Below are 27,369 nucleotides of genomic sequence, written 5' to 3' on the forward strand. Positions count from 1 at the left end.
TCTTAAAAAAATAATGAAAAAATTCGGAATAAAATGAGTGTATAAAAGTAAGTTTTACCATTGTTTTTAATAATTAAATAAAAAATAGTGAAATATATTGAATTTTTTAAAAAATATAGGGTATTGTCAAATTTGAACATTAAAAAAAAATATTTTTTTTCGGGGTGGACTTCAGCCCATTTGAGCCACTACATAGGTCCGTTCCTAGACTTGTCACTCCTTTTTTCTCTTCCATATTTAAATATTGTGTGTTTATGTTTTGTACGTTAAAATTATCTCTAAAAAATAAATAATATTATTGTTGAATGAGGGATGGAGATGTCTGATAGTCATATAGTCAAAATGTAAATAATATAATAAAGATTACGAAATATAAAATATGATATCGTAATATAAAACTCGTAATATGTTTGAATAAGGGTGTAAGCGGTTATGTTCGGTCGGTTTATTCACTGAAAAATTCATCACAATCGTTGATGATATTGGTTTTTCAAAATCTTCATCCATAGGTTGGCGATTAAACGTCGATTTGGGTTGTTCGGTTATAAAATCGATTTCATCGGTTTATAACCAAAAATTCATATGTATGACTGGTCAGTTAAGCCGTCAATTTTTTATTATCTAATCCGTCAACTGAATTAGTCATGGTCGGTATAGAAAATTATGAACCAACATAACTTGTTTCGTTTGATTTTTCATTAATTTAGTTCACTTTTTTCCTTTTTAGAATTTGTTTACACCCTAGTTTGAATAGGAGTTGACAAGAATTATATCAAATTAGTAGTTATCCCCTTATAATAAATTTAATTTAATTCGAAGATAAAATGAATTTATTAATAAAAAGTACTCTAATTAAAATTTAAAAAACACAACATAACGACGATCAATAGTTTAAATTAATTATTAAGAGAGTTTAAATTTGGATCATAGAATAAGTCATATTCTTCATTTATTTTGTAATGCTAAATAAAATTAAATGTACAATAATTAATTTAAACAAACATAAATATACAAAGATCAATTTTAAACAAAATCTTGAGTAGGGATATATTTAAAATATAATTAAATGTTTAGGACCAGTTATTATATTTAGTATTTAATATTTTAAAATATTAAAAAAATAAATGAATGAAAGGGAAGAAATCCAGCAGCGCATAAACCCTAAACGAAGATAGAAGAAGAAGACGACGAAGCGGCGATCGATTCATTTACGGTTAGCTTTCAAATTTGTACAAATCAATTCATAATTCACATTATATAATCAAAACATTAATACAAGAACAGGGTAACCCTTAAATTTCCAATTCGAAAATGGCGTTGAGGAAGATCATCAACATTCCTTTCAACCGAACATCGATATCTTCAACTTGGCAATCGCTTTCTGGGTTTTCAAATTTCTCATCAATGTCATCTCCTTACGTAGGTAAACAACAGATTTCTCAATACCCATAACGAATTTCTCTAATATTCGAATCAAATTTTGCAGTAAAGGTTGGAATACCAGAGTTTTTGAATGGAGTAGGTAAAGGGGTAGAAACCCATGTTCAGAAACTTGAAACTGAAATTGGTGATATGCAGAAACTGCTGATTACTCGCACTCTCAAGCTTAAAAAACTTGGCATCCCTTGCAAACATGTAAAAAAATCATTTGCTTTCTGTTTCATTTTCAGTAGTTTTCATTGATAAACAAACTATTCTTGCCATTTGCAGAGGAAGCTTATACTGAAATTTGCTCACAAGTATCGGTTAGGACTGTGGAGGCCTCGAGCTCAAATTGTCAAGACTTGAATTCAATATCTTTTGGTTTGGTTTGGTTTCTTCTCATTGGATAATCTTCTTGAATTATAAGCCAAGTATGATCTAGAACTGCTAAACTAAATTCAGTGAACCAATGAGTATTTTATGGTTTGTTATTTTGGGTAATCTTTGCAACTTTGAGTGGATCATATGGTTGGAGAAGAAGATGAGTATATCAATTGTACAACTTCTACTTCAGATTAATTTTTTTGTTTATGCAAAATAGATTTCAGTTGCTACAATGATACGATCAATATATCATATCTTGATTGTTTTTCATACTCAGAAAATACGAAGCGATGAGCTGGTTTTAGATCTTTTTTAAATTCCTAACTAACTCTCTATCTCGGAGATGTTTAGATTCCTATGAAGGCTATTAGATCAAATGGTAAAGATATTATTGAGAAAAAGATGTTTTTTTTTTTTTTTTTTTTTCAGATGAAGTGAAAATTAATTTAGATAGATTGTTTCTAAATTGTAATAGAGACATGAAATGGACAGACAACGAAGTTGGGAAACCAAAATTATTAAATTTTTCGAACATAGCCATTTTTTAAAATTTATTATTAAGTTTTTTAGACATTATTATTTTTATTTATCTCTCATGCATATATGGTAGGTCATGTCGAATTTTTTGTCTTATTTTTGTTATAACTTCGTTAATTTTTATTTTTTTTATTTTCGTTATTCGAATCATTTCTAATTGTAATATGAATTAAACCCGGTTCGTTGCCTACAAAATCAATCTGTAACTGAACAAAAGGGGTTAAATTAACTCTTGGCTGGCATGAGGTTCAATAATTGTACCTTCCATGTTCGCAAAATGTCCTACAACTCAAGATGGGTGGGTAATAGTAATTCAAATAGTTTGATGGAATGAGAATCCTTTCCAAGATATCCTTGTACTACATTGTACAATACAAAATTCTATAATTTTACTGTACATGGAGCTTGTTTGATATTGAGTTTTCGGTAAAATCTTTGTTTCACTTAATTTAAAAAAAAAAATAGTTTCGACTTTAATAAGGTGAAAAAATATTGAATTTTGGGTAAAGATTATAAAAACACAATATCAAACAGCTCATATTTGGGATTGTAGGTTGTTTTTTAATTGGTTTTTACATAAAATCTAATCATTATTTTATCCTAATTATTTAATTTATTTATTAAAATATCTAAATTATCCTTTATTAACTTAAAAATAAAGAGAGAAAACAAACAAGAAATATGAGTATTTTGATATTTAACCCTACAATTTTTTTTTTTTTAAATTTCATCAAACATGTTTTTAGACAATTACACTAAATATATATTGGAAGGTTTAGTTGTAAAAAAAATACTAATTTGATTCTCTTTAACTTTCTTAAATCTTGATTTAACAGAGAAGGTTAATTTAAATAGGGCTATGCTAACCATACAAGGGTTCCTTATCTGAGTTATAGTCTAGAGAAGATTTTAGATAAAACAATGGAATAAATATAAGTTTTTTTTATTTTTTAATAATTAAATAAACAAATAATTGTAACCTTGAAAATATCCTTTTGGTTCCGTGATAAGTTCAAGTTTCAGGAATTTTAACTTCGATTTGCGTGTCAGAAATCCTTTTAAATAAAATATTATTTTAAAAAAAATAAATAATTTTTAACATCTTTTCAAATTACTTATAAAATTAATAATTTGAGTTCAAATTTTAAATATTATGGGAATTTACGATAATTAAACTGCATTTTGATATTTTCAGAAATCCGTTGTTTAAATTAAATAAAAATAATTAATTTAAAAGGTTATTTATTTGAAATAGAGTCAACAATTGATTTTTGTAAATCAATAAAAAAAAAATGGCATATATGTACAAACGTATTGCCAAAGTTTATTTAAGTTCGTAATTTTGGTGATACTCGGAAAAGGGCTTCCGCGCTTCATCATCCTTACCCATTTTGAAAATAAGGAGGAAAATACGTGAATAACACAAGTTTTTAAATGCTTTAGGGTTTAAACATAAATACTAACCAACCTTTATCAAAATTGTATGTGAAAATCTCCCAAAAATATTTTGAAATCATTTTTTAATCTTTCGGGATTATTAAAAAATGGTTTAGGGTCCAAAATTATAAAAATAATTTTGGAATTTCCAAATGGGCCTTATGATCGGTGGCATAGGTCTTGGGTTTAATTTATCGGTCGGGGTGAAAGCCCTCGGTCCTAAGTCGGAAACCCCTCGATCCGGGTTCGGGATCCTCGACCGGGGTGCTAAGACCTCTCAGTCCTATGCTAGAATTCTCGGTCGAGTGCAAGGATTCTTTGTCGGATGCTTCGGTCCTAGGTAGAAGCCATCAGTCTTGGGTTCAAGAGTTCTCGATCAAGTGCGAGACCCCTCGATCCTAGGTCTGACTTCTCGGTCCTAGGTGAAAGTTATCGATCTTGGGTTCAGGAAATTCTCGATCGAGTGCGAGAATCATTCATCCTAGGTTTGACTTTCGTTCGGATGTAAAAATCATCGGTCGGACCTCTCGGTCATAGGTTAAGTTTATCAGTCGGGCCTCTCGGTCCTCAAGAAAATCAAAATTGCAGTTTTTGCAATTTTGATGGAGGCTTGGATTCTTTGATTCAAAGGCCTGGATAGTTTCACAAAACTCCCAGGAACATTTAGAACTTCATCTCAAGTTATTAATCGACTTGGGTGATGATCAATTCGTTTATAACAATTTATAGCCAAAAAATGGGTTTTTGGTTTTAAAGCATTTTTGAAATATAAGAAGCTAGACAATAACTTACTTATACTTCATATACTTGATTGATACCAAAATAAGAACATTATCTATTTGTTTGGACCAATCAAGAACTCAAAATTTTCAATTATTTTGAAAATTTTGATTTTGATCAAACGTGATCGGTATTGATCAAATATGATCCAAATAGTTGTCCAACATCATTATAAATATGTTGGAAAGTTTTCTGGGCTGTGATTCTTGAGAATTAGCTCAAGAACAGAAAATTTGATTTTCATTTTTTCCAAATTTAAATTTGAGTTTTTTCGTTTTGGATCAAATGCTCGGTCGTGGCTTTCACAGAAAGGTCATAAATGATCATATGACGATTTTCAATCAAAACATTCAACAATCAGACATCATACAAACTTATGAAAACTAGAATATAAAAATCAAATTCAAACTAGAAGTATGAATTAAAAGGTGATTGAAAGCATATCAAGGATTTGAGAGCACTTTTTAGAATTTATGAAAGTTTTTGGGATGCTCAGATCCAAGTTTTAAGGCCTTATGTAAAAATATTGAAAATTCAAAAGCTTAAAACATTAATGGCAGATTTTCTGAAAATCTTGATTTGAAGCTGGAGAGTGGATCTCTTGACTTCGAAAATATTGAGGGAGGCTATCGGTTGAAGGCTTCAAGTAGATCGAATCATCCAAAATCCATTTAGGGTGTGTTTGATGAGGGGAATTGGAATTGGCATTGGAATTCTAATTCCAATTCCATGAGAATTGGCATTGAATTACAATTCAATTCCTATGTTTGAAAAAATTATAGAATTGTAATTCAATTCCAATTCCTATGTATGGAAAATGATAGAATTGTAATTCAATTCTAATTCCTATGTTTGTAAAATAAAATATCGATTCAAAATGTTAACTTTTTAAATATGTTTTCACGTTTTTGGCACGTTTAATACGTTTTTGACATGTTTAACACGTTTTTGACATGTTTAACACATTTTACACGTTTTTAGTACGTTTAAACACGTTTTTGACATGTTTAACATATTTTCACACTTAAAACACAATTTCACACGTTTAACTTGTTTTTCACGTTTTTGGTATGTTTAACACGTTTTTGACATTTTTAATACGTTTAACATGTTTTAACAAGTTTAACACGTTTTTGGCACGTTTTAAACATGTGTAATACATTTTTCACACGTTTAACATGTTTTTCACGTTTTTCAAAAGTTTAACACTTTTTTGGCATGTCTAACACGTTTTACACATTTTAACACGTTTAACACGTTTTGGCACATTTAACACATTTTTCACACGTTTTTCACGTTTAACACGTTTTTCACATTTAACACGTTTTCACACGTTTAACATGTTTTTCACATTTTTGGCACATTAAACACATTTTGGCATGTCTAACACATTTTTCATACGTTTTACACATTTTTGACACGTTTAACACGTTTTTCACCATTTTCACGTTTTTCACACTTTATAACACGTCTTTCACGTTTTCACACGTTTTTCACGTTTTCACATTTTCCTTATGTTTTCACGTTTTTCACACATTTTAACACGTTTTTACGTTTTTGGCACATTTAACACATTTTTGATATTTTTAATACGTTTATCATGTTTTCACACATTTTGATAGGTTTAAAACATGTTAAACATGCCAAAAACGTAAAGACGTGTTAAATATATCAAAAATATGTTAAACATGCCAAATAAGTGAAAAACTTGTTAAACGTGTCAAAACGTGAAAAATGTGTTAAACGTGTTAAATGTGTTAAAAATGTGTCAAACGTGTCAAAAACGTAAAAAAAAACATGTGAAACGTGTCAACGTGTTAAACGTGTTTAATGTGTTAAAAACGTTTTAAACGTCTTAAAAACATGAAAACATGCCAAAACGTGAAAAATATGTTAAACGTGTCAAAAATGAGGTAAACGTGTCAAAAACATAAAAAAATATGTTAAATGTGTCAAAAACATGAAAACAGGTCAAAAACGTAAAAAAACGTGTTAATTGTGTCAAAAACGTGAAAACGTGTTAAACATGTCAAAAACGTGTTAAATATGTAAAAAATTGTTAAACGTGTCAAAACGTGCAAAATGTGCCAAAATGTAAAAAACATGAAAACGTGTCAAAAACGTGATAAACGTTCCAAACATGTGAAAAACTTGTTAAACGTGTCAAAACGTGAAAAACGTGTTAAACGTGTCAAAAATGTGGTAACGTGTCAAAAACGTAAACAAATGTGTTAAATGTGTCAAAGACGTGAAAACGTGTTAAACGTGTCAAAAACGTTAAAAAAACGTGTTAAATGTGTCAAAAACATGAAAACGTGTCAAAAACGTGTTAAATATGTAAAAAACTTGTTAAACGTACCAAAACGTACAAAATGTGCCAAAATGTAAAAAACGTGTTAAACGTGTTAAATATGTTAAAAACGTGAAAATTATGTTAAACGTGTCAAAAATGTGTTAAACGTGTTAATGACGTGTTAAACGTGTCAAGGACATGAAAAACATGTTAAATGTTTTAAAAACGTGTTAAACGTGTCAAGGACGTGAAAAACGTGTTAAATGTGTTAAAACATGTTAAACGTGTCAAAAACGTGTTAAACGTGTTAAAAACGTGAAAATCATGTTAAACATGTCAAAAACGTGTTAAACGTGTCAAGAACGTGAAAAACATGTTAAATGTGTCAAAACGTGGTAAACGTACCAAAAACGTGTTAAACGTGCCAAAATAGGAAAATATGTTAAACGTGTCAAAAACGTAAAAAATACGTGTTAAATGTGTCAAAAATGTAAAAACGTGTTAAACGTGTCAAAAACGTGTTAAATATGTGAAAAATTTGTTAAATGTGTCAAAACGTGCAAAATGTATCAAAATGTAAAAAACGTGTTAAACGTGTCAAAAACGTGTTAAATGTGTTAAAAATGTAAAAATTATGTTAAACGTGTCAAAAATGTGTTAATCGTGTCAAGGACATGAAAAACGTGTTAAATGTGTCAAAAATGTGTTAAACGTGTCTAGGACGTGAAAAACGTGTTAAATATGTCAAAAACGTGTTAAACATGTAAAAAACGTGTTAAAAGTGCCAAAAACGTGTTAAACGTGTTAAAAACGTGAAAATAATGTTAAACGTGTCAATGACGTGAAAAACGTGTTAAGTGTGTCAAAAACGTGTTAAACGTGCCAAAAACGTATTAAACGTGCCAAAATATAAAAATATGTTAAACGTGTTAAAAACGTGCTAAACGTGTTTAATATGTGAAAAATGTGTTAAACATGTCAAAAACATAAAAAACGTATTAATTTGGAATTACAATTCCGACATAAAAATATTGGAATTGAGAACTATCAAATTACACTATATTGAATTCCATTGGAATTCTAATTTCAATTCCAATTCTTAATATTAAAGTGTCTAACAAACATAAGAATTAGAATTATACCCTCCAATTCCAATTCCAATGCCAATTCCAGGGTTATTAAACACACCCTTATGGTATTTTGGTTGTTCCTCACCCAACTTGTCGAAATATGCATCATCAATGCCTATAAATGTAGAGGAAATGATCACCGAAGTAGGGTGATCATTTCAGCCTTTAAATCAGCCAAAATAGTTGACTATAGGCATGGTTTCATCTTTGAGAAATCAAAGATGTGACATGTTCTTATCTTCCGGCGATCGCGAGGAAGAAGACAATCGGGATTCAAAACGACGTTTCGTCCGCGTTCCATCAGCCTTTCGTCGCAATCTGCACGTTCCGTTAGTGTTTCAGCTAACCAGCATTAGCTGATTCGCTGCTACGTGGGTTACGCGGACGCGTCTAGGGCGTTAGATGAAAATCTTATCCGATGGACGTGGTTTCGGCTACACCCGATTGCAATTTTTTTTATTTTAAACTTAATGGTTTGTTTGAAATTGATTTTTCTTTCACCCTTTTGACTTTAATTTTGATTTTTTTAAATACACAAAATATTAAAATAAATACGATATAGGTAGATTTTGTTTGTTTACCTAATATTATTTTAGCGTAGTCCGAGTAAATTTTGTAAAAAAAATTTAGCCATGATAGATTTCAAATCTTAGCTCTGCCGTAAGTTAACGTGCGAGAATATATATATTTATATATATTTTTGAAAAAGGTATGATTGAGAAATTAGGAAGCTAAGGAGGCCTAAAAAGGTGAGGTAGGGTTTAATGATGAAATGAAAATAATGGAGAGAAAGAGTCTGGGTTCGATCTATGAGGGTGTTTTTTTGTTCTTTTTGATGAAACCTCACATGTGGGCGTTTACTTTCTTGTTTGTGTGTGGGGTTAAAGCCATTCATTCACTTTGAATCTAATTTTGGACCCATTTCTCTCCCCTCCTTTTTATTTCCCACTATTACTTCATTTGTCGTTTCTGTCTATCCTAATCAATTTTTTTTTTATGTTAAATAGAAATGTAAAAAAAAAATATATTATTCTGAATAGAGAAGTTCATTTCAATCCTAACGTAGATCTGCACCAGAATGAGTGTCCAATACAAATGATAAAATTATTTAAGAATAATGTCAAAAGAATAACAACACAAAAAATTTGCAAAATAAAAAATTGTATTATTTAGAATAGGATGACAATGAAGTGGAGAATGCATATGTTTTATTTCGTGAATTTATTTTTACTATTATTCATTATTATTTGGTTTTGAGAAATCTATGTGGGACACCATTTATATAATAATTTTTTAAAATAAATAAAAATTATATAATCAAATTTTTTAATATAATACCTATGTTAATATATTGAAAAATTATATTATTATAAAAAAAATAAACTTAAAACTATTATAATATATATAATGTATAAATAATTATATTAGTAATTTTATATATTTAATTGTATTTACAGTGTTCGGGACAGAATTAGTGTGAGATCGGGGCAGGGGACAAAAATATCAACTTCGCCTCATCTTCGGTAAACTACACTCAAACTCGGGAAAAATCATCATTAACGGAGCAATTCGATTCGGTTACTACGACTGGCAGTTTCAAATTATCATCCTAGTTTGGAACCCAATAAGTATTTTTATTTATTTTTTTAATTTGGTATTGATTAAAATAAAATAATATTATAATTTTTTTAATTATATATATATATATATATTAATAAATTTAACAATAAGTTCAAATCCAACTCTAATTCATCTCTAAACAACACAAATACTTTATTTATATAAAGTAATATATCTAAATTCAAAAAACACAATTTTATTGAATTAATATATTTAGAGTAATAATAAAATTTTCTCAATTTTGTATTATTACCAAATTTATATTTGGTCGTTTGTGGTTTAATGAATCATACCTATTCTAACCTCTACCTTACCTTTGACCTAATTTGTCATTTTATTTTATTTGTAAAAAAACAATTTAAATAAATAAATAAAGTAAAAAGGATAAGTCTACATGAAATATCATTAAGCATAGTTGGGTCGGGTTATCTTTATCTAATTCAAACGGGTATGGATTATAAAGATATTAATAAATTAAATTTATTTAATTAGTTTCCAATTATTGTTCTAATTAATTAATAATTCATTTTAATTTTCCAAAAGAAAAAGACGTGACTTCTTGTATTATAACAACAATAATAAATATAAATTACATTTAAAAATTCAATAAATTAAAAATCTAAAAAAAAAAAAGAAGTTACGCCTGATCGGAATAATCAGTTGAAGTTCCGGCGACAGTTAGGATTCCGGCGAGTGTATTCAAAGCTCGAACTTGCATTTCCAGAGCGGCGATGTAATCGCTAGTTTCTTCAAGAAGATTCGGTAACGATAGATTATTACAACCAGGAACTAACTGTCCAAGAACTTTTACTTTTCTCTGTAATGGCGGCAACGGTGCCGGTGCCGGCGCTGGCACCGCCTTCTTCTTCGGCGACCTGAGTTTAACTTTCTTATGTCGTTTGTTTATCAGTTTCAAGCTTAGTCGATTTGAGAGAATCGCTCTACTCCATCGTGTTCTTCCTTTGGCGGATGATGCAAGGATACGATCGGCGGTTTCACGGACGGTTCGGCTTCGACGGATCGCCGGAGAAGTCGGATTTCGACGGAGAGCTTGGAGGAACTTGACGGAGTAGATCTGAAGTTCGGAATCGGTTTTCCATCTTGTTTGGGAGTTGGTTATAGAGTTGGATTGATTATCGATGTTGATTTTCCTTCTTTTCTTTTGATTTGAATCTATGGATCTATCTGAATTGGCTTCGTAATTAGACATCGATCGAAGAAGATGAAGAAGAATACCTGATACAGATGGAGATTGAAGTTGGAGAAACCAGAGAGAGAATGAATTAGGGTTTATACATACATACCTTAAGAAGAAGAAGAAGAAGGATTGATGAATATTGTTGAAGATGGATGGAGTTATTTATATTATATTTATTGGTTGAAGAAGAAGACTAAAAAGAGCAATAAGAGAGTGCCATGAATTATTATTGTTAATTTTACATTTCACTTATTCATTTTTTCCCAATATTATAATTTTCAAATTACATAGATTCAATTTGAAAATTCAACTACAGAAACAAATCTTAGAAAGTGTTGTAATAATATAATTATGAATGATATTACTCTACTTACTTTCTGAAACGAATCTTAGAAAATGTTGTAATAATAGAATTATGAATGATACGTATCAAACAACTGCGATCATTGAAGGTTCAAAGATTTATCTCTAATCAGATAGTCCACCAGAAAATAATTAAGATAATAACCAAAATATGTAGGTGTTCCATTTTTTTTATATAGTTTATTCTCGTTAAAAAAGGTTTATAATATGACTATAAATGATTTTTGTTATTCTCTTCTAGAAAATAAAGCTTAATTCTAATTTAAGAAGTCTAAATGTGTAAATTTTGGATACATACATAATAATAAATAGATATTTAAATTGTTTATTTATCATATTTCGATTATGAATTATTTAGATATACTAACTTAATATTTTATCATATATAAGATATAAAAAATAAATTTCACACTTTTATTTTTCTCTCTATATTTCTTTTCACATTTTTTCTCTGGCAAAGAGTTTTTCTTAAATTGCGAAAATCTCTATTTTCTTATTTCATTCATTTATTCACATAATTTTTTAAAATATTTAATCAATTTTCTCATTGTTTTTTAAATTTAGAAAATAGTATATATTATAATTATTAAGAATAGTAAAATAGAAATAATAAATGAAAAATAAATGTTACCCTACACAAGCAAGATTTTAGGGATATGTATAAAATCCAATATATAGCATGTGAATGGAATTAATGTGTTAATAATAATATTTGCTATGTGGGGATCATTCATGCACGTGCAAGATTCTCTATTGTCAATTTATCAATATCTCTATCTTACTTTTCATTTTTTTCCTAAGTTATTTTCATTTTCTTAAAATGGAAAATCCTAATTTAATAAACAAAAATAAGCCCAAGTTTTTTTTTTACCTATGTCCTATTCAATGGTGAAAAAAATAACAAAAATGATTAAACCTAAATTAATTAAATAAAATATGTATTAAAGTATAGTGGAAGCAAAGTCCAACAAAGCATGTTAGTATAATCATTTGATGGTATTAGCTTGATGTTAAAGATATACGCGTAAAGAAATAAAATATTATAATTTTTTACTTTATATTTTCAAATAATAACTTTTTATTTATTTATATTATTATTTTTGTTTGTGAACTAGATTTAGTCACAATTTTCATTTAGATCATAATTTTTCAAGTTGGAATCGAATATGAAATAGAATAAGAATATGTTATGTTTGGATTAATTAATGTTTTTATGGTTTTAGGATTTAGTAATATTTGAAAATACTAGATTTTATATTTAGGTGTTACTACAAAAATATTATAATTTAGAGTTCAAATTGTTAGTCTTTTTCTAATGTAATTAGGTGGGTGGTATTTTTTGTTTAATGAGTTGGTAAGTGGATTATGGTGGGTGAACAACGTAGGATTAGGAAACACGTTTCTTAACGACACAAATATATATATATATATATATATATATATATATATATATATATATATATATATATATATATATATATATATATATAAAAAGTTAGAATTGACCATTGAGATTTCGATTTTTTTATTTTAATCCTAAAATTTAGAGTTTTTTATTGTTAAAATTATATAAAAATAAGATTTTGTTTTAAAGGTTCTAAAAGTTGTTAAATTATTTTCAACATGACATTTATAAATAAATAAAATATTAATGTTACTAATTTAATTATCAAATTTCAGTAAATTAATGGTTTTAATTACTAAATTTCAGAGAATCAATAATTTTGGTCTTAGTATATAAACTTTTTATTTAATTATTTATAAATACCACGTATATAGGATGGAAATGGGTACTCGTATACCCGATATATGTGAGTACCCGATGGTCGGATTCGGATATTTTAAATCGGGGTCAGGATCGGGGATGAGAAGTGAAAATGATTACTCGATTGGGTTCGGAGTCAAGGATGGGGAGTATGCAAAACCTAAACACGATACCCGAGATATTAATATTATATATATATATATATTAAAAATTAAAATACCTTTTCAAATTTTAATCAATACCATCGTTACAAATTTACATTAAATATAATAATTTATTAGTTATACCAACACCTAGCCACTCCATCACGCCATTATTAATTTAATTTATATTTTTACTCTTAATCTTCCATTTATTTAATAACAAAATAATTTCTCTCTATTCACTTCTTATTTTCAAGATTAACATTTCTTATATTTATTTTGTTTTAACATTTTTTTAATTTTTGCTTCTCTCTAATTTTTATTAAAAGTAATGTATGTATATTGTTCAACTTCTATAATATAACTATATAAGTAAGTACTATTTTCATATGTGTTTTTAATATTTAGTATTAAGTATATTTAGAAAATAATAAATAAAAATTAATATTTTAATCGGGTAATGGAGTATTCGTCGGGTATTGGGTACCCGACAAATCGAGAATGATGATACAAATAGATATACCCGTCGGGTTCGGGGTCGGGTAATAAAATATAAATCGGATTCGAAAATAGATACTTCACTACCCCGCGAGTATGGTACCCGTTGCCATCCTTACCCGTATATAATAAATTAACGGCATTGAGACCAATGGCGTTTAAAATCGTATATCTTTAATAAAAAAAAAAGTTATAAATCTCCAAAATTTCAATTAATCACACTACCGCATGGCCAAAACAGCACATCCAATTAAAGCTTGAGTTAATTGTAATCTTATTGAACAATAATGACGCCATAATAATATATCTGAAACTTTATATATAAATAATAATAAAAAAAGACAGAAGGTTACAAGAAGACGAGGACAAAATAAAATAGTGTGAACAGTATACTTGCTCCCTTCAACTCAGTCATTATTAATTTTGAATCAGAAAGCATTAATTATATATATATATTTAATTAAATTATATTTTAAATTTTTTCTCATTTAAATAAATATGTTTCATTTCTATTAAATTAAAATGATGATCATGATCAGTTAATGATAATTAAAGTCACAGTAATTTTCTACAATAAATAAATATATTTTTTCATTAAATAATACAAATATTTAAAAAAAATTATTGAATGAGATAGATAAATCATTTTTTTTTTTATGGTGTCAGTAAATGTTTGGTTTGGAATGGCTGCTAAATCAAAACAGTCATACTAATATAAAACTATTATTATTATTATTATTATTATTATTATTATTATTATTATTATTATTATTATTACTTTTCTTTCTTTTTAACAACTATTATTACTTTTCAATATTGGCAGGTTTTTTTTATCTCTGTAGTTTTTAAGATGACGTGTCAGTACATGATTCGGTGGTCATATCCTAACAACATTATTGCGTGCTAATATTTGGGCCGGACTATCATAGTAATTAATATTGTTGTCACTTTATTCGGTTCACATAAGTATCAATTTTAACTTTTTTATAAGTACAATAATAATAATATATGTACATTATTTGTACATGGTCAAAATGGATCATAACATACAACAATAGCCCAGTCCATAATATATGCTTTCATTTTAAATATTCAATATCCAAATTTCAAACTAATTTATAAACATATATTTAAACCCATATGATGCATGCAAGATTATTTGTGAATTGTATGATATTTATTAACAAGGTTAATTATGAAATATGTATATAAATTATTAGAAGATATTTCGACAACAATCAAAGAATATAAATATAAATAACCCAAACAACAATTGCAATAGAATTGACCTGGGTTTCACATTACCAGCAAATCCCACACAACCTTCCAAACTTGTATTTCCCTGCAATAATAATCAAATCATCACTACTTTTATTTTATTTTTTATAATATTTTAAATATTAAGTACAATTAAATTAATTTCATAATTTAACAAACCAGGCAGTGAGAAATATCATTGCATCCACAAACAAGGTGACCATTGGCTATATCAACAGCAGCAGATGCTCCTCCTCCATCAGTTTTCTACATATATATTTCAAACATACATTATTATACATAAACATAAAAATAATCGAAAAAAATCAAATAATTTCTACCTTATAAAAATCGACAGCGATAAAGTTAGGCCATCTATTGCCAGCAGCTAAATAACAAGTACTCATCATGTTCATCAAAGGAGCTGAGTTTTGCGCACACGATTCGCCAATAATTGGCGCATCAGAAAAATAGTTCATAAGTACTAGAGACTTTGATGTCGTGTTCATCGGATACGATTCTCCCCGGTTTGGACACGAACCATTTACCATTCCACCATTTCCATCTGCAAAACGATTTTATTAATCTTATTTAATGTTAGAAAAATAGAATGACATTAGTTACATTACTCACATACATTGGTTCTCTACCAAATATTGCCATTCATAAGCAATTCCTTCAGAAGCTGCCTTTGATGCTTTAGAAGTAAACACGACTAAACGTTGATTGTTTTTCACCATATCATCGACGGTTGGCCAATCTTCACCGTTTTTTGGCATTCGAGAAATAGGGAACCAGAATTTGCCTAGTCCAGCAGCATTGAACACTTTGGTTAGGCCATTTGGTGTTGCTACATAGTCTTCTATCATTATGGTGATGATTTCTGTTGGGTGTGATTCTAGGAATTGTGCTACCTCTTGCAAAACACTTACTGCTGGTTTCTGATTAGCATATCTATTTAATTAGAATAGTAATAGTAATAAAATCAATGAGATAGATTTAGATTACTACTTACAAATGCTGTGAAATTCTGGCATTTGCCACCGAAAGAGTGACATACCCAGATGTCATTGTTGAAATCATACATGTCAAACATTAGTCCTCTCACATTGTTCTGCAAGAGGATTGTTATTATTAATCACAATATTAAAGATCTTTTTTTAGAGTGATTTAACATTTATTTCAAATTTTCACCATAATTTTTGCAATCTTTGCATATAATATAGAATAATAAAAATAGATTAAATGTTCAATGCAGGTTGATTATTGTACGCAGGGGCGAGACAGAATCAGAAATTAAAATTAGAGAGTTTGAAATAACGTAAGAAACAAATTTATTTATCTAAAAAACCACCGTACTACTAATCTATTATAAATTTTACAAGATTTAGATATATAAAAGTTTATAGATAATAAATTATGTTTTAACCCAATAGAGATTCTCTAGTATTGTATTAATGCTGATGAAACAATGGAATATCTATTTTTTTTATTGACCATAGACTTATGTTATATATAGGAACTCAAAAGGAGAGTTCCAAAAGATAAATTTAGGCCAATATAATTGATCATGCCAAAGACAAAATAAAAAAGCATTTACATTTACTCTAAGAGCTTGTTTGATCTTGGAGTTTTTTTAGGTTTTATTTGGGTTTTGAATAAAAACTTTGTTTGATTTTTTTTAACTAGGTTTTTTTAAGTTTAATTACCATTGTAAACTTTAGAATTAGATAGATGAAATAGAAAATGAGATAGAGATATCATATAAAAGGAATTTTGTTATTTGAATCGATAAGAAGAGTGATAAGATAGAAAAAGTGAAATGAAAGATAATATTGAATTTGAGCTTATCCAAAAAAACTTTTTTGGATAAAAATTACATTATTTGGGTTTTAGTTTGTTGAATTATTATAATGCCTTTTTGTTTTGAAACTTAAATTTTATAAAAATAAATTAAAGATATTATATTATTTTAAATTAATGAAATAAATAATTTAATTGTTAGAATATACTGATTTTGATAGAAGAATTTCTAAGAGATTTGATAAAATCTTAATAAAAAAATCCAAAAAATCCCATATCAATCTACATCTACAAGATATACATGCTTTTTGAGGCAATGATCAACAACTTAATATATGAAATTTAGGATAAAACTTTGTATTTATCATCTCAGCAAAAACAAATAAACAAAAATAGTTTTATCTTTTCAAAGTTTTTCAGGCTTTGCTTTTCTTTGAAGGTTGTCAAGAGGTTAGATACGTTTTCTTGTTATGGTAACTGATGGGGACTAATATAGATGTATAGAAATATATTAACATAAACTATTTAATACGGGATATTTGATAATAAAATTCGCGAGAATGATATGTTTCTTCTATTAAATTTTCAATCCACTCAAAGATTAACCTATCATATTATTTTCTTTTCGAATCGTAATACCAATAATAACAGGTAAAGAAACCATGTAGTAAAGGGAAATTGAATAAATGATGAACATAAATAGTGAAAAATGAAGAGAGATAGAGAGACTAACATTGAGCTGATTGGTGATTGTGTCTTGCTGATTCGTCGGAGCTAATATAGTTGAACCGGTATCCGATTTCACATCTAAACGAGCAAATGAATTATGCGTCGTCAGCCATGAATAACGATTGAACGGCAATCCTTTCACCTAAAAAGAAACGAAAATCCAAATTATTATTCATAGGTTCTCCGTCATATGTGCATAATATTAACAACAAACCTTCATAGTCGGAATAACTGGCTGAAATCGAGTACATCTCGGCCGTAGATTTCCATTCGCAAGGCATTGCTCACAATGTAGACCGGAGTTACAGTTCCGATCCATAATGCATGTCTGACCTAACTAACCGCAACGAAATCGAAATCAAAATCAAAATCAAAATCAATCGATGATTGGCTAACGTAATTTCTAAGATCTGGCGTAAAATCAAACTTAAACAGTAAAATAAATGAACAAATACCTTAAGAGATGAAGCGATTCTGGAAAGAGAAGCTATCACGAACAGAATGACGATACATAGATTGAACACGCACTTGATCATTTTAACAGAGTTTACAATTCATCAGTTCAGTTAGGTATTCAGATAAATCAGATAAATCAACAATAATCTAAATGATAAAGTATGAGTATACTGACATTCATCCGTAGAAAATCGATCAACATACGAGATAGATAGATAGATCGATCGATCGATCGAGACTGCGAGTAAGCGGTTTCTAAACTCCGTCGAGCTTATGATAACCGATTGAACGACGGCGAGTGACGTACCGGAAACTTGACCGGCGGCGAGTTACGTATCGGAAACTTGACCGGCGGCGAGTTTGCGTATGGAATTCCTCCCGGCTTTCTCTTTCTAAAACCAGGCGCCAAAACTACAAAGAAATAAAGTCTGTTTTCAATTTGGTGAGCGTTAAAGAAGTTAAAGAAGAAGACTATATATAGTATAAATAATTACTTCTTTTTTTTTAATTTTTTTTTATGAGAAATGTGTTATGCGTGATCATTTATTAATTAAAAAATCTAATAAAATAATCACATGCGTGATCATTCATTAATAATAATATAATAATAATAAAGTGGAATAGTAATTTATTAATTAATGAAAAGTTTTATTGAAATAAATAAAGATAAAAGATTTGAATTTGAAATTAATTGTTTGAAGATAAAGAGATAGTTACTTCAAAGATTGGATTTGCGTGGAAGGGAGTTGTTATAACCTTTATGAGTAATATTACATTAATAATTTTAATTTTAATATAATTAATTAATCTGCAAACTTAATTATAAATACTTATTTTATATGTGTTTAAATTTTTTTAGATATAAGAATTCATGTTTTTTTATTTATTTATATATTGTAATGGTTTTATTTTTTTGGCGGTTTCAAGTTATTGAAATATCATTTTAGTAGTTGTATTTAAATAATTAAGTATTTAATCTTTGATCCAATTATATTATTAATCCATATGATATTTGTTTATATGAAATTGAGTTTTCTCTACATGATGCAAAAGTTTCATTATTTTAAAAATACATTGCAGCAAAATATTTGAATCTTAGTAATGAACCATAGTAAATAATGAGATTGTTCTAATTAAGTTGCTTATACAAAATAAATTTTTTATTATTATTATATTTAAGTATAACTATAAAAATTATTAAAATAGGAAGTGTTTAATTTATTATTAAATAGACTCAAAATATTACGAAATTAATCATTTGAAACTAAATAATTTATCCAAAAAAACATGTAAAAAAGACTTGTATTTTCTTGTAAGTTGACACATAAAGAAGTTAAAAAGAAATAGTGAATGACTAGAGGAAAGAGTATTGAAAGATAAATAATTAAAAATAAAAAATGGATTTCTTAGAGCTATATGATATTCACGTGGCCAAAAATAATATAAAAAACATTTGACAAATATTGTTATTTGAAACTAAAATTGTAACATGATCTATAAATTTGAAAAAGTAAATAAAAATCATTATTATTTTAAAAATAAGAGGAGGGAATAAAGAAATAGTGACTTGATTAACTCATTTATTAGAAAAAAGAAAAAGTGAGAAGAAAAATAATTTTTTTTTTTTAAGTTAATTGTGCTACGATTTTTTTTTATTATTATTTACCCTATGATTCCATTCTCTTTTTACCTAATTAATTTATTAATTAAACTTACACTTAATTTTAATTCTCACTTATAAAAAGAAGAGGATATTAGTGTCAACTATTCTTTTTGTAATCCCTGTAATCCTTTTAGTACTGTCTCTAGCTCATGACATCATCAATATATTATTTATTATATTTTATAAAAAAATTAAATTTATTTTTTTATAATAATATAAATTTTTAATATATATAATATTAAAAAATTATGTTTATATAATTATATAAAAAAAACAATGATAAAATGATATTAGAAGATTTATGAAACTTAGCTAGCATAGCAGAGATTCACGAACTATGTTTAAGGGTGAACATTTAACGAATTCATCTCGAAATACTAATTTAGATTGGATATTTCGAATTAAACTATCCAAATTATCCAAATAAAATTTTATTTTTTTCTAAATTATATTTTACCTTAATATAATATATTTTTTTACTTATTTTCACATCATTTAGTCAATACATTCTTTATTTGATTTTTTTTTACAAAGTTAACTAAAATATTTTAAAATTAAAAGATTAGAAGTTTTAACAAACAAAAAAAAAAATAATAATATTATAAAAAAATAAAATTAATTATAACATTCAAAATTTAATAATATTTTTATAATTAAGTTAATTAAACATATTAAAATTTAAACATTAAATAGGCAAATAAATAAATAAAATTAAGTAATCATATTAATATATATATTAAATTGAATTATCTAGATCATATCCAATTCAAATTCCCAATCTAATATAATCTATATAATGCTTTTGATTACGAAAATAATGCTTTTGATTACGAAAATAATGCTTTTGATTACGAAAATAATGGTATTATTTACTGATTGAATAAATATAATTTGAACTTAATAGTAATTTGGATAAAATTTAACCATCTAATCACCTTACTTCGGCGCACTAATCTGCACCAATAAAAATAATATGACCATATAAAGTTGAAGCAAAATAGTGAGAAGTGAGAATTGAACTCGTAATACATTTATTAATATTTCTCGTTCGATTCGAATTCAGAAATAAAAACAAAAGGTGTTTAAAACCCTACTACAATGGTTAGATATGACAATTACAATCAACTTTCACAAAGAAAATATTCAAGAAGAAAAGAAAAGCTTATCAATGGCAGAAACATAAAACTCTTTAGGCAAAGTACCAATTAAAGAATCACATTTAACTCCATCTTTAAACAACAAAACAATCGGCACAGCTTTAACATCATAATCTTCAATCACTTTCAATTCATCATCAGCATTCAATGATAAACATTGCAATCTACCACCATAATCTAAACCAATCTCATCAATTATTCTATGAACCATCCTACATGGACCACACCAATTCGTATAGAATTCAACTAATACAGGTCTCTTATTGTTCAACACCAATTTCTTCCATGTCTTTGTATTCACCACAGAATCAGCTGATCATTCAATGTAATATAGTACTATAAACTTAAAGCAAAGAAGACGAAACAATATACAGTATGTAGATAGAGATTAGGAGTACCTTTGGAATCGCGTAGGGAGAAGATCGTGAGACGAGAAGGCGAGATCTGTGATTTAAGATTCGGCTTTGGAATTTGAAACTGTAAGCGCTTGGAGAAGAAGGAGAGGTTTCTAGGGTTTTCAGGAAGCCATAAGCAAGACGAAGAACAAGAAGAAGAAGACATATGTATACTGAATTCGAGATCGGAATCGAATCGGATCAAATCAAAAGTGTTGGAAAATGATGATGAATCGGTAACAAATCTAAGGTTGAAGAAGGATAGAGAGAAGTTCTCAGAAGCAAACAAAGGAGAAGCTCGCGGCGAAATGAAGCAAGTTATTGATGGCGACCGACTGACATATTTACGGTTTTGGTTAATTGTGGTTTTGTTAACCTATTTGTTTCGGTTTTACAGATTTCGATTAGTTTTAAATAAGTTATGGGTCTAGTTAATTCGGATTTTATTAGTTCGACTTGAACTCGAACACGTTTATAAATTTAAGTTCGGCTCGACTATTTATCTTCAAGTTCGGTTCTACTCAAACAACTTAAATTAAAATTAAATCTTTAAATACTTAATTAAAAAAAATATTTATTTTATATTTTAAATTTTAATATTAAAATAAATAAAAATATATTATTTATTATCAAGCTCAACAAGTCATTTTCAACAAATATTATATGAGTTCGACTTCGAACTTTACTCGAATATTAACCGAGCTTAACTTGAACTCAGTCAAAGTCAAATCGAGCTTGACCGAGCGACTCAACTCATTTGCAACCCTAGTAAAGTTACAAAACGTACTCCCATCACTTTAGGGGCAATTGAAGCTCGACTAAAAAGTAAGGGATCTCATTTGCAACCCTAGTTAAGTTACAAAACGTACTCCCATCACTTTAGGGGCATCACTTTAGGGGCAGTTGAAGCTCGACTAAAAAGTAAGGGATCTCACAACTCTCGTTTGTCATTCTAGTCGATGTCTCTTAGCCGAACGATTTCGATGTTTTTTTGCCCAGCCCTGAATAAAAATATAAATATTTAAATAAAAAATTATAGATATAAATGTGAGTCATTTTGAAAATAAAATTAGAAGAATAAAAAGATAATTGAAGTGGGAAATACTTATAAAATAGTCAGTTGGTTAACTTATAAAATAAAACACTAGATGACTCTCTCTGGCTCTACTAATATATACAAACAACAGCAGCTCAGTATTTGAAGAGCATCTTCTTCATTGATTAAAACGGAAAACCGAAAGAAAAGCTTCTTCATTATTGCCAAACCCTTCTTCTTCCTCTCTACCAAGGACCCGTCAATGTCCTCCTCAAACACACTCGTTTACTCGTCCATGGCGTCTTCACCGATTCCAGTAACTGTTTTACAAATAAAATTTCAGTTTCACTTATTCTTCTCTTCTATATTTGTACAAATAAACTTACCTTATTCTTCTGCGCTTCCATTATCTCTTCCTGCGTGCGTAGCAATGGCGTAACATAACAATCATAAGTATCAGACAATTATATATAAAAACAAAAACATTTACAAATCACAAGTGTCAAATGAAACCTGTTCTTTCTGCAACTGTTGGTTTATCTCTTTAAGTTTCGCAATTTCCGCTTCCAGTTCCAATGTATATGCCTACAAAAGAGTTATGCATCATCATCATCCATGGGAAAGAAACAAGGAAACGAGGAAACAAGGAAAAAGAGGTTATGTTGTTACCTGCTTTCGTTCGCGTGATCTAGCAGCAGACTCTCTGTTCTTTATCATCCTCTTATGCCTTCTCTCCATTGCCTTCTCCATATTAGCACCACATTTTCTTGATCTTACTGTGCCGCCATTGAAGGCGAAAGAAGGTGGGGAATATGATGGAGTATCCAAACCACTCTTTACATCCGGGCTCAATTGGTTCAGACTCCGAGGGGAATCAACTGCGTTAACCCTTGTGATCCCAGTAACTAAACTATTATTCAAGATGGGATTATTGATCCTTCCAACTACAGGAGGAGGACCTCTCGCTTCGTGGTTAGTAACTACAGGGGAGGCAAAAGCCATGTTTGTTGTTTGCTTTGGAAAGATTGGTTGTGTCGATCGAGTACTGTTAGCTATACTAAATGGCAAGATAGGAGTTATCTTAGTTGTTGATGAACTAATAACATTTTCATTCATCTGATCATACATTGCTAAACTATTCTGATTTGGTGGTAGCTGAAAATTTAGAGATAAACCGACATTGTTATTGGTTTGTTGGGGCAATCCAGCATAAAAACCATTGTTGTTGTTGTTGTTGTTGTTGTTGTTGTTGTTGATGTTAGTGTTGTCTTCTCTTACAACACCAGCTCTCTGCAAGAAGTCTTCCAAAGTCATCTCACCCAGAGTCACCTGTCTCTGTTCCAACTTCGATCCACCACCATTTGAACATCCTGGATCTGTGCTTTCTTTAAACAGGTCTTTCCAAACATCATCCACAGTTTTCGTACTGAGAGTTCTAGGCAGTGTTAGTGAACCCTGTTTCTGGAGAGGCAATACACCACTAGGAGCATTTACACCACCCCCATTAACTCCAGAAGATGCAAATACTTGAGTTTCTTCGGCTGTCCAAATGTTTCTCAACAGCTCGTCCATGTTCATTGACCCCATTGACCCAAAATCCTTTCCAAGTCCACCTAAAGTGGTTTGGAACTCGTCGAAGGTTAAGGAATATATAGATGATTGACTAGCCAATGGGATATCCATTGTTGTCTTCTCACCAGTGACTTCTGGCAACGATAAATCGTTATTAAAGTTCCTGAAATTCGAGTATGATCCCATTACTTAATAAGTCCAGTCAGAGTTGAGATGGCTGTTATTCAATTGAAGCGTAGTCACATGAGAGACCTGCTTCCAATCTTCAGCCTGATATTGCCATTTCAGACATAAAAGTGGAATTCAATAATCTAAAACTTACAAAATAATGTATATAAACATAGAAACTAAACTATAATTGTATACAATCTGCTGTAAGAACAAAGAAACAATCACCGAATCCAACCTTACGTAACTGACGAAGAATCACATTCAATCAAAAGATTTCAGTATCCATCTCGAACATCACTTGAGCCAACAATGAAAGTAAACTAGATAAACACTGACGTAATAATGTAAACAAACATGGAAACTAAACTATAATTGATCTGTTGTAAGAACAAAGAAACAATCATCGAAGCCGCCAATCTTACTTAACTGATGAAGAATCACATTCAATTGAAAGATTTCAGTATCCATCTCCAACATCACTTAAACCAACAATGAAAGCAATCTAGATAAACACTGACCTAATAATGTATACAAACATCGAAACTAAACTATAATTGAATCTATTATAAGAACAAAGAAACAATCATCGAAGCTAACCTTACGTAACAAATGAAGAATCACATTCAATCTAAAGATTTCAGTATCCATCTCGAACATCACTTAAACCAACAATGAAAGCAAACCAGATAAACACTGACCTAATAATGTATACAAACATCAAAACTAAACTATAATTGAATCTATTGTAAGAACAAAGAAACAATCATTGAAGCAAACCTTACGTAACTGATGAAGAATCACATTCAATCAATCTAAACCTTACAACATAATGTAAACAAACATCGAAACTAAACTATAATTGAATATGTTATAAGAACAAAGAAACAATCATCGAAGCAAACCTTACGTAACTGATGAAGAATCACATTCAAACTAAAGATTTCAGTATCGATCTCGAACAACACTAACTAAACACTGACCTAAAAGCTTAAATATCTAGCTAAACGATCAAACCAGAGTGTTGTTAGTAAGAAAGTGATCAAAGATTAATGCTAAGCAAACCTTACGTAACTGATGAAGAATCACATTCAATCGATCTAAACCTTACAAAATAATGTATACAAACATCGAAACTAAACTATAATTAAATATGTTGTAAGAACAAAGAAACAATCAAAAGAATCACATTCAATCGAAAGATTTCAGTATCCATCACTAACTAAACACTGACCTAAAGCTTAAATATCCAGATAAACGATCAAATCATACATCGAGTATTGTTAGTAAGAAAGAGAATCACATTCAATCGATCTAAACCTTACAAAATAATGTAAACAAACATGAAAACTAAACTATAATTGAATCTATTATAAGAACAAAGAAACAATCATCAAAACCGTCAACCTTACGTAACTGATGAAGAATCACATTCAATCTTCATCTCGAACATCACTTAAAGCAAATTAACTAACTAAACACTGATCTAAATCTTAAATATCAAACTAAACGATCAAATCATACATCGAGTGAAGTTAATAACAAACAGATCAAAGATTAATGCTCAGAAAATTGAAATCGTTGAGATCCAGTTCAGTTTGACGATATGAGAATCTTCAATTTTCAAAAAAAAACGAAGAAAACGAGATTGAGTGTAGTTAGTTACCTTCTTCGTCTTCGTCTTCCGGCTAGGGCGATGGAGGAGGCGACAGGTGTCTTGAGCCGGCTAAAACACGAGTCGAGTATTTATTAAGTTTTTTTTTTTCGGTTTTTTTAGAGAGAGAAAGAGATATGCGGTTTTATTATAATAAATGAGTGGACCGGATGAATTGGAGACGTGTTCCAATGAGAGAGCGGGATCTGTGATGAGGAGACGTGGACGAATGAGAGAAGGCAATGTGTTGAGATCTGGTGCGGCAGTAATATCGCTTTCCGACAAGGTGATAGCTGGCAGGTTTTTATTTGTTAAATATTTGGAGGTGTGGTTGGGGTATGATCCTCTATGGTTTGATCATAATATAAGCGTGCGGTGCGCGCATACCAACATCACCCATCACTTTCTCTCTCTAGCTTTTTTACCTGGTTTGGATATTTTAAGAAATTGATTTTAGGGTTTGTTTGGTTTTGGGGATTTTATTTCTTAGGAGGAAAAATATGGGATTTGGAAACACTTTTTTCGAGGTAAATCTAGGCTTTGTATTTGTGATGTCCAATCTCGAAAAATTATAGTAAATATGAATTCTTTTATGAAGTTAATAAACTATATATATTTTTATGAGTATATTTTGAGTTTGGACTATATTGACTTAGTGGTTTGTTTTTTTTTGGGTATCAGTAGTCTCTTCTTCACGGTTATTGATATTCGGGTTCAGGGCGTTATAGTGGTATTAGAGCTGTCAGGTGATAAGAACAAAGTGTCACATGGGTACCTCTTGAATCTCGCTTGAATCTCGCGTAAAGTGTCACATGAATCACTTCTAGAGTCATAATCGGGGAGTCTGGGACTATGAATAAGATCGCGACGAGGATGTCGATGATTAAATAAGGGAGATTGTGATATCCAACATCGAGAAATTATTGCGTGATTAAGTTAGGGAAATTATGATGTTAACATCGAAAATCACAATAAATTTATTTTGAACTACTTATAAAAAGTGAGGTTAATAGACTATTAATAACTTCATGAGTATTTTTTGAGTTTTGGTTATGGGTCAAATGGTTTACTCGGATATATTTGTAGTCTATTTTAAATTTTTTCACAACAAGAAGTAATAATGTCTGAATTCGGAGTGTTACAATATTCATACATATTTGAAAACATTTTATCAAACTAAATTTAGACTTTCATTTATTGAATAAAAAGAAATATAAGTTTGAAAAATACTTTTTTGAGCTATATATGATTATGGTCATTTGTATAAGTAATACTTTTTTGAGTTGTATTTGGATTTAAGATTAATTCCATTTAAGCAAATTGAACTACTAATTAAGCTTAAATAAATTGTGATTATATAATAAATCAGTATAATAGTTTTAACGAATAAGTTATCGCGTATAAATAAAATCAAACACAAATGAAGATTTATTGAATAAGCTGAATAATTTGAAACATATTACAAGGACAAATTAAAACGATTAAGCAAATTAAACATACAACTTATCATTTAAATAAGTTGAATATTATTAAGGGTCTTTACATTTATTGAAAATATGTAAGAATGAGCTTTGAATAAGTTATCAAACTAGCCCAATTATTGACTTCATGGGACACATTTTCCTTATGGCTTGTTTGATGTTGGTTATTTGGAAGGGTTATTGGGTTTTTTTATAAATAAAATATTGTTGTTAAATGAAAAAATAGATTATTTAAATTTTAATTGGTTGAATTAATATAATATTTTTCTTGTATTTGAATTTAAATTTTATAAAATTAAATAATAATATTTTGATTGATAAATTATTGAATTTGAAAGTTAAAAAAAACATTTAGATGTATTATTTGTTTTTAAATATTAATCACTTAAATTTTTGTTTTATTTTTTATAAATCATGATTAATAAATA

The 27,369-nt window shown here is 28.8% G+C and overlaps 4 protein-coding genes and 1 pseudogene across 5 annotated transcripts; 1 reads left to right on the forward strand and 4 right to left on the reverse strand.

Annotated features, from left to right (window-relative positions):
* The first annotated feature begins 1,140 nt into the window (after positions 1-1,140).
* LOC124944102 lies at positions 1,141-2,085 on the forward strand. Of its 2 annotated transcripts, XM_047484571.1 has the most exons (4): positions 1,141-1,213; positions 1,312-1,423; positions 1,487-1,635; positions 1,711-2,085. In XM_047484571.1, exons 2-4 carry the CDS (start codon positions 1,312-1,314, stop codon positions 1,786-1,788), a joined length of 339 nt encoding a protein of 112 aa, XP_047340527.1. In that variant the 5' UTR covers positions 1,141-1,213; the 3' UTR covers positions 1,789-2,085. The 2 variants fall into 2 exon arrangements, with proteins under 2 accessions (XP_047340527.1, XP_047340526.1); XM_047484570.1 differs by lacking the exon at positions 1,141-1,213 and having other exon boundaries at positions 1,245-1,423.
* Positions 2,086-10,142: 8,057 nt separating this feature from the next.
* LOC124942754 (transcription factor bHLH149-like) lies at positions 10,143-10,926 on the reverse strand. The gene has a single exon (XM_047483310.1). It carries the CDS (start codon positions 10,811-10,813, stop codon positions 10,241-10,243), a length of 573 nt encoding a protein of 190 aa, XP_047339266.1. The 5' UTR covers positions 10,814-10,926; the 3' UTR covers positions 10,143-10,240.
* A 3,849-nt stretch (positions 10,927-14,775) lies between these two features.
* On the reverse strand, positions 14,776-18,242 carry LOC124942586 (annotated as a pseudogene).
* A 2,256-nt stretch (positions 18,243-20,498) lies between these two features.
* On the reverse strand, positions 20,499-21,369 carry LOC124942874 (thioredoxin M3, chloroplastic). Its single transcript, XM_047483443.1, has 2 exons — positions 21,034-21,369; positions 20,499-20,947 (listed from the first exon to the last, which is right to left on the reverse strand). Exons 1-2 carry the CDS (start codon positions 21,194-21,196, stop codon positions 20,622-20,624), a joined length of 489 nt encoding a protein of 162 aa, XP_047339399.1. The 5' UTR covers positions 21,197-21,369; the 3' UTR covers positions 20,499-20,621.
* Positions 21,370-22,106: 737 nt separating this feature from the next.
* On the reverse strand, positions 22,107-23,908 carry LOC124942290 (bZIP transcription factor TRAB1-like). The gene is made up of 4 exons (XM_047482764.1): positions 22,736-23,908; positions 22,580-22,651; positions 22,453-22,482; positions 22,107-22,386 (listed from the first exon to the last, which is right to left on the reverse strand). The coding sequence occupies exons 1-4, from the start codon at positions 23,822-23,824 to the stop codon at positions 22,312-22,314; spliced, it is 1,266 nt and encodes a 421-aa protein (XP_047338720.1). The 5' UTR covers positions 23,825-23,908; the 3' UTR covers positions 22,107-22,311.
* Positions 23,909-27,369: the final 3,461 nt, after the last annotated feature.

The sequence above is a fragment of the Impatiens glandulifera genome, chromosome 6, assembly GCF_907164915.1.
Source record: "Impatiens glandulifera chromosome 6, dImpGla2.1, whole genome shotgun sequence".
In the NCBI taxonomy this organism is placed as follows: domain Eukaryota; kingdom Viridiplantae; phylum Streptophyta; class Magnoliopsida; order Ericales; family Balsaminaceae; genus Impatiens; species Impatiens glandulifera.

Bases quoted from the DNA above. Each gene is read 5' to 3' on its own strand.
- LOC124944102 (XM_047484571.1), top strand. From the start codon at position 1,312: ATGGCGTTGAGGAAGATCATCAACATTCCTTTCAACCGAACATCGATA. The intron at 1,424-1,486 runs GTAAACAACAGA...CAAATTTTGCAG, and splicing joins AATGTCATCTCCTTACGTAG to TAAAGGTTGGAATACCAGAG. The intron at 1,636-1,710 runs GTAAAAAAATCA...TGCCATTTGCAG, and splicing joins TTGGCATCCCTTGCAAACAT to AGGAAGCTTATACTGAAATT.
- LOC124942290 (XM_047482764.1), bottom strand. From the start codon at position 23,824: ATGGGATCATACTCGAATTTCAGGAACTTTAATAACGATTTATCGTTG. The intron at 22,652-22,735 runs GTAACAACATAA...ACTCTTTTGTAG, and splicing joins GATCACGCGAACGAAAGCAG to GCATATACATTGGAACTGGA. The intron at 22,483-22,579 runs GTTTCATTTGAC...CTACGCACGCAG, and splicing joins AACAGTTGCAGAAAGAACAG to GAAGAGATAATGGAAGCGCA.
- LOC124942754 (XM_047483310.1), bottom strand. From the start codon at position 10,813: ATGTCTAATTACGAAGCCAATTCAGATAGATCCATAGATTCAAATCAA.
- LOC124942874 (XM_047483443.1), bottom strand. From the start codon at position 21,196: ATGTCTTCTTCTTCTTGTTCTTCGTCTTGCTTATGGCTTCCTGAAAAC. The intron at 20,948-21,033 runs GTACTCCTAATC...TTGAATGATCAG, and splicing joins CTCCCTACGCGATTCCAAAG to CTGATTCTGTGGTGAATACA.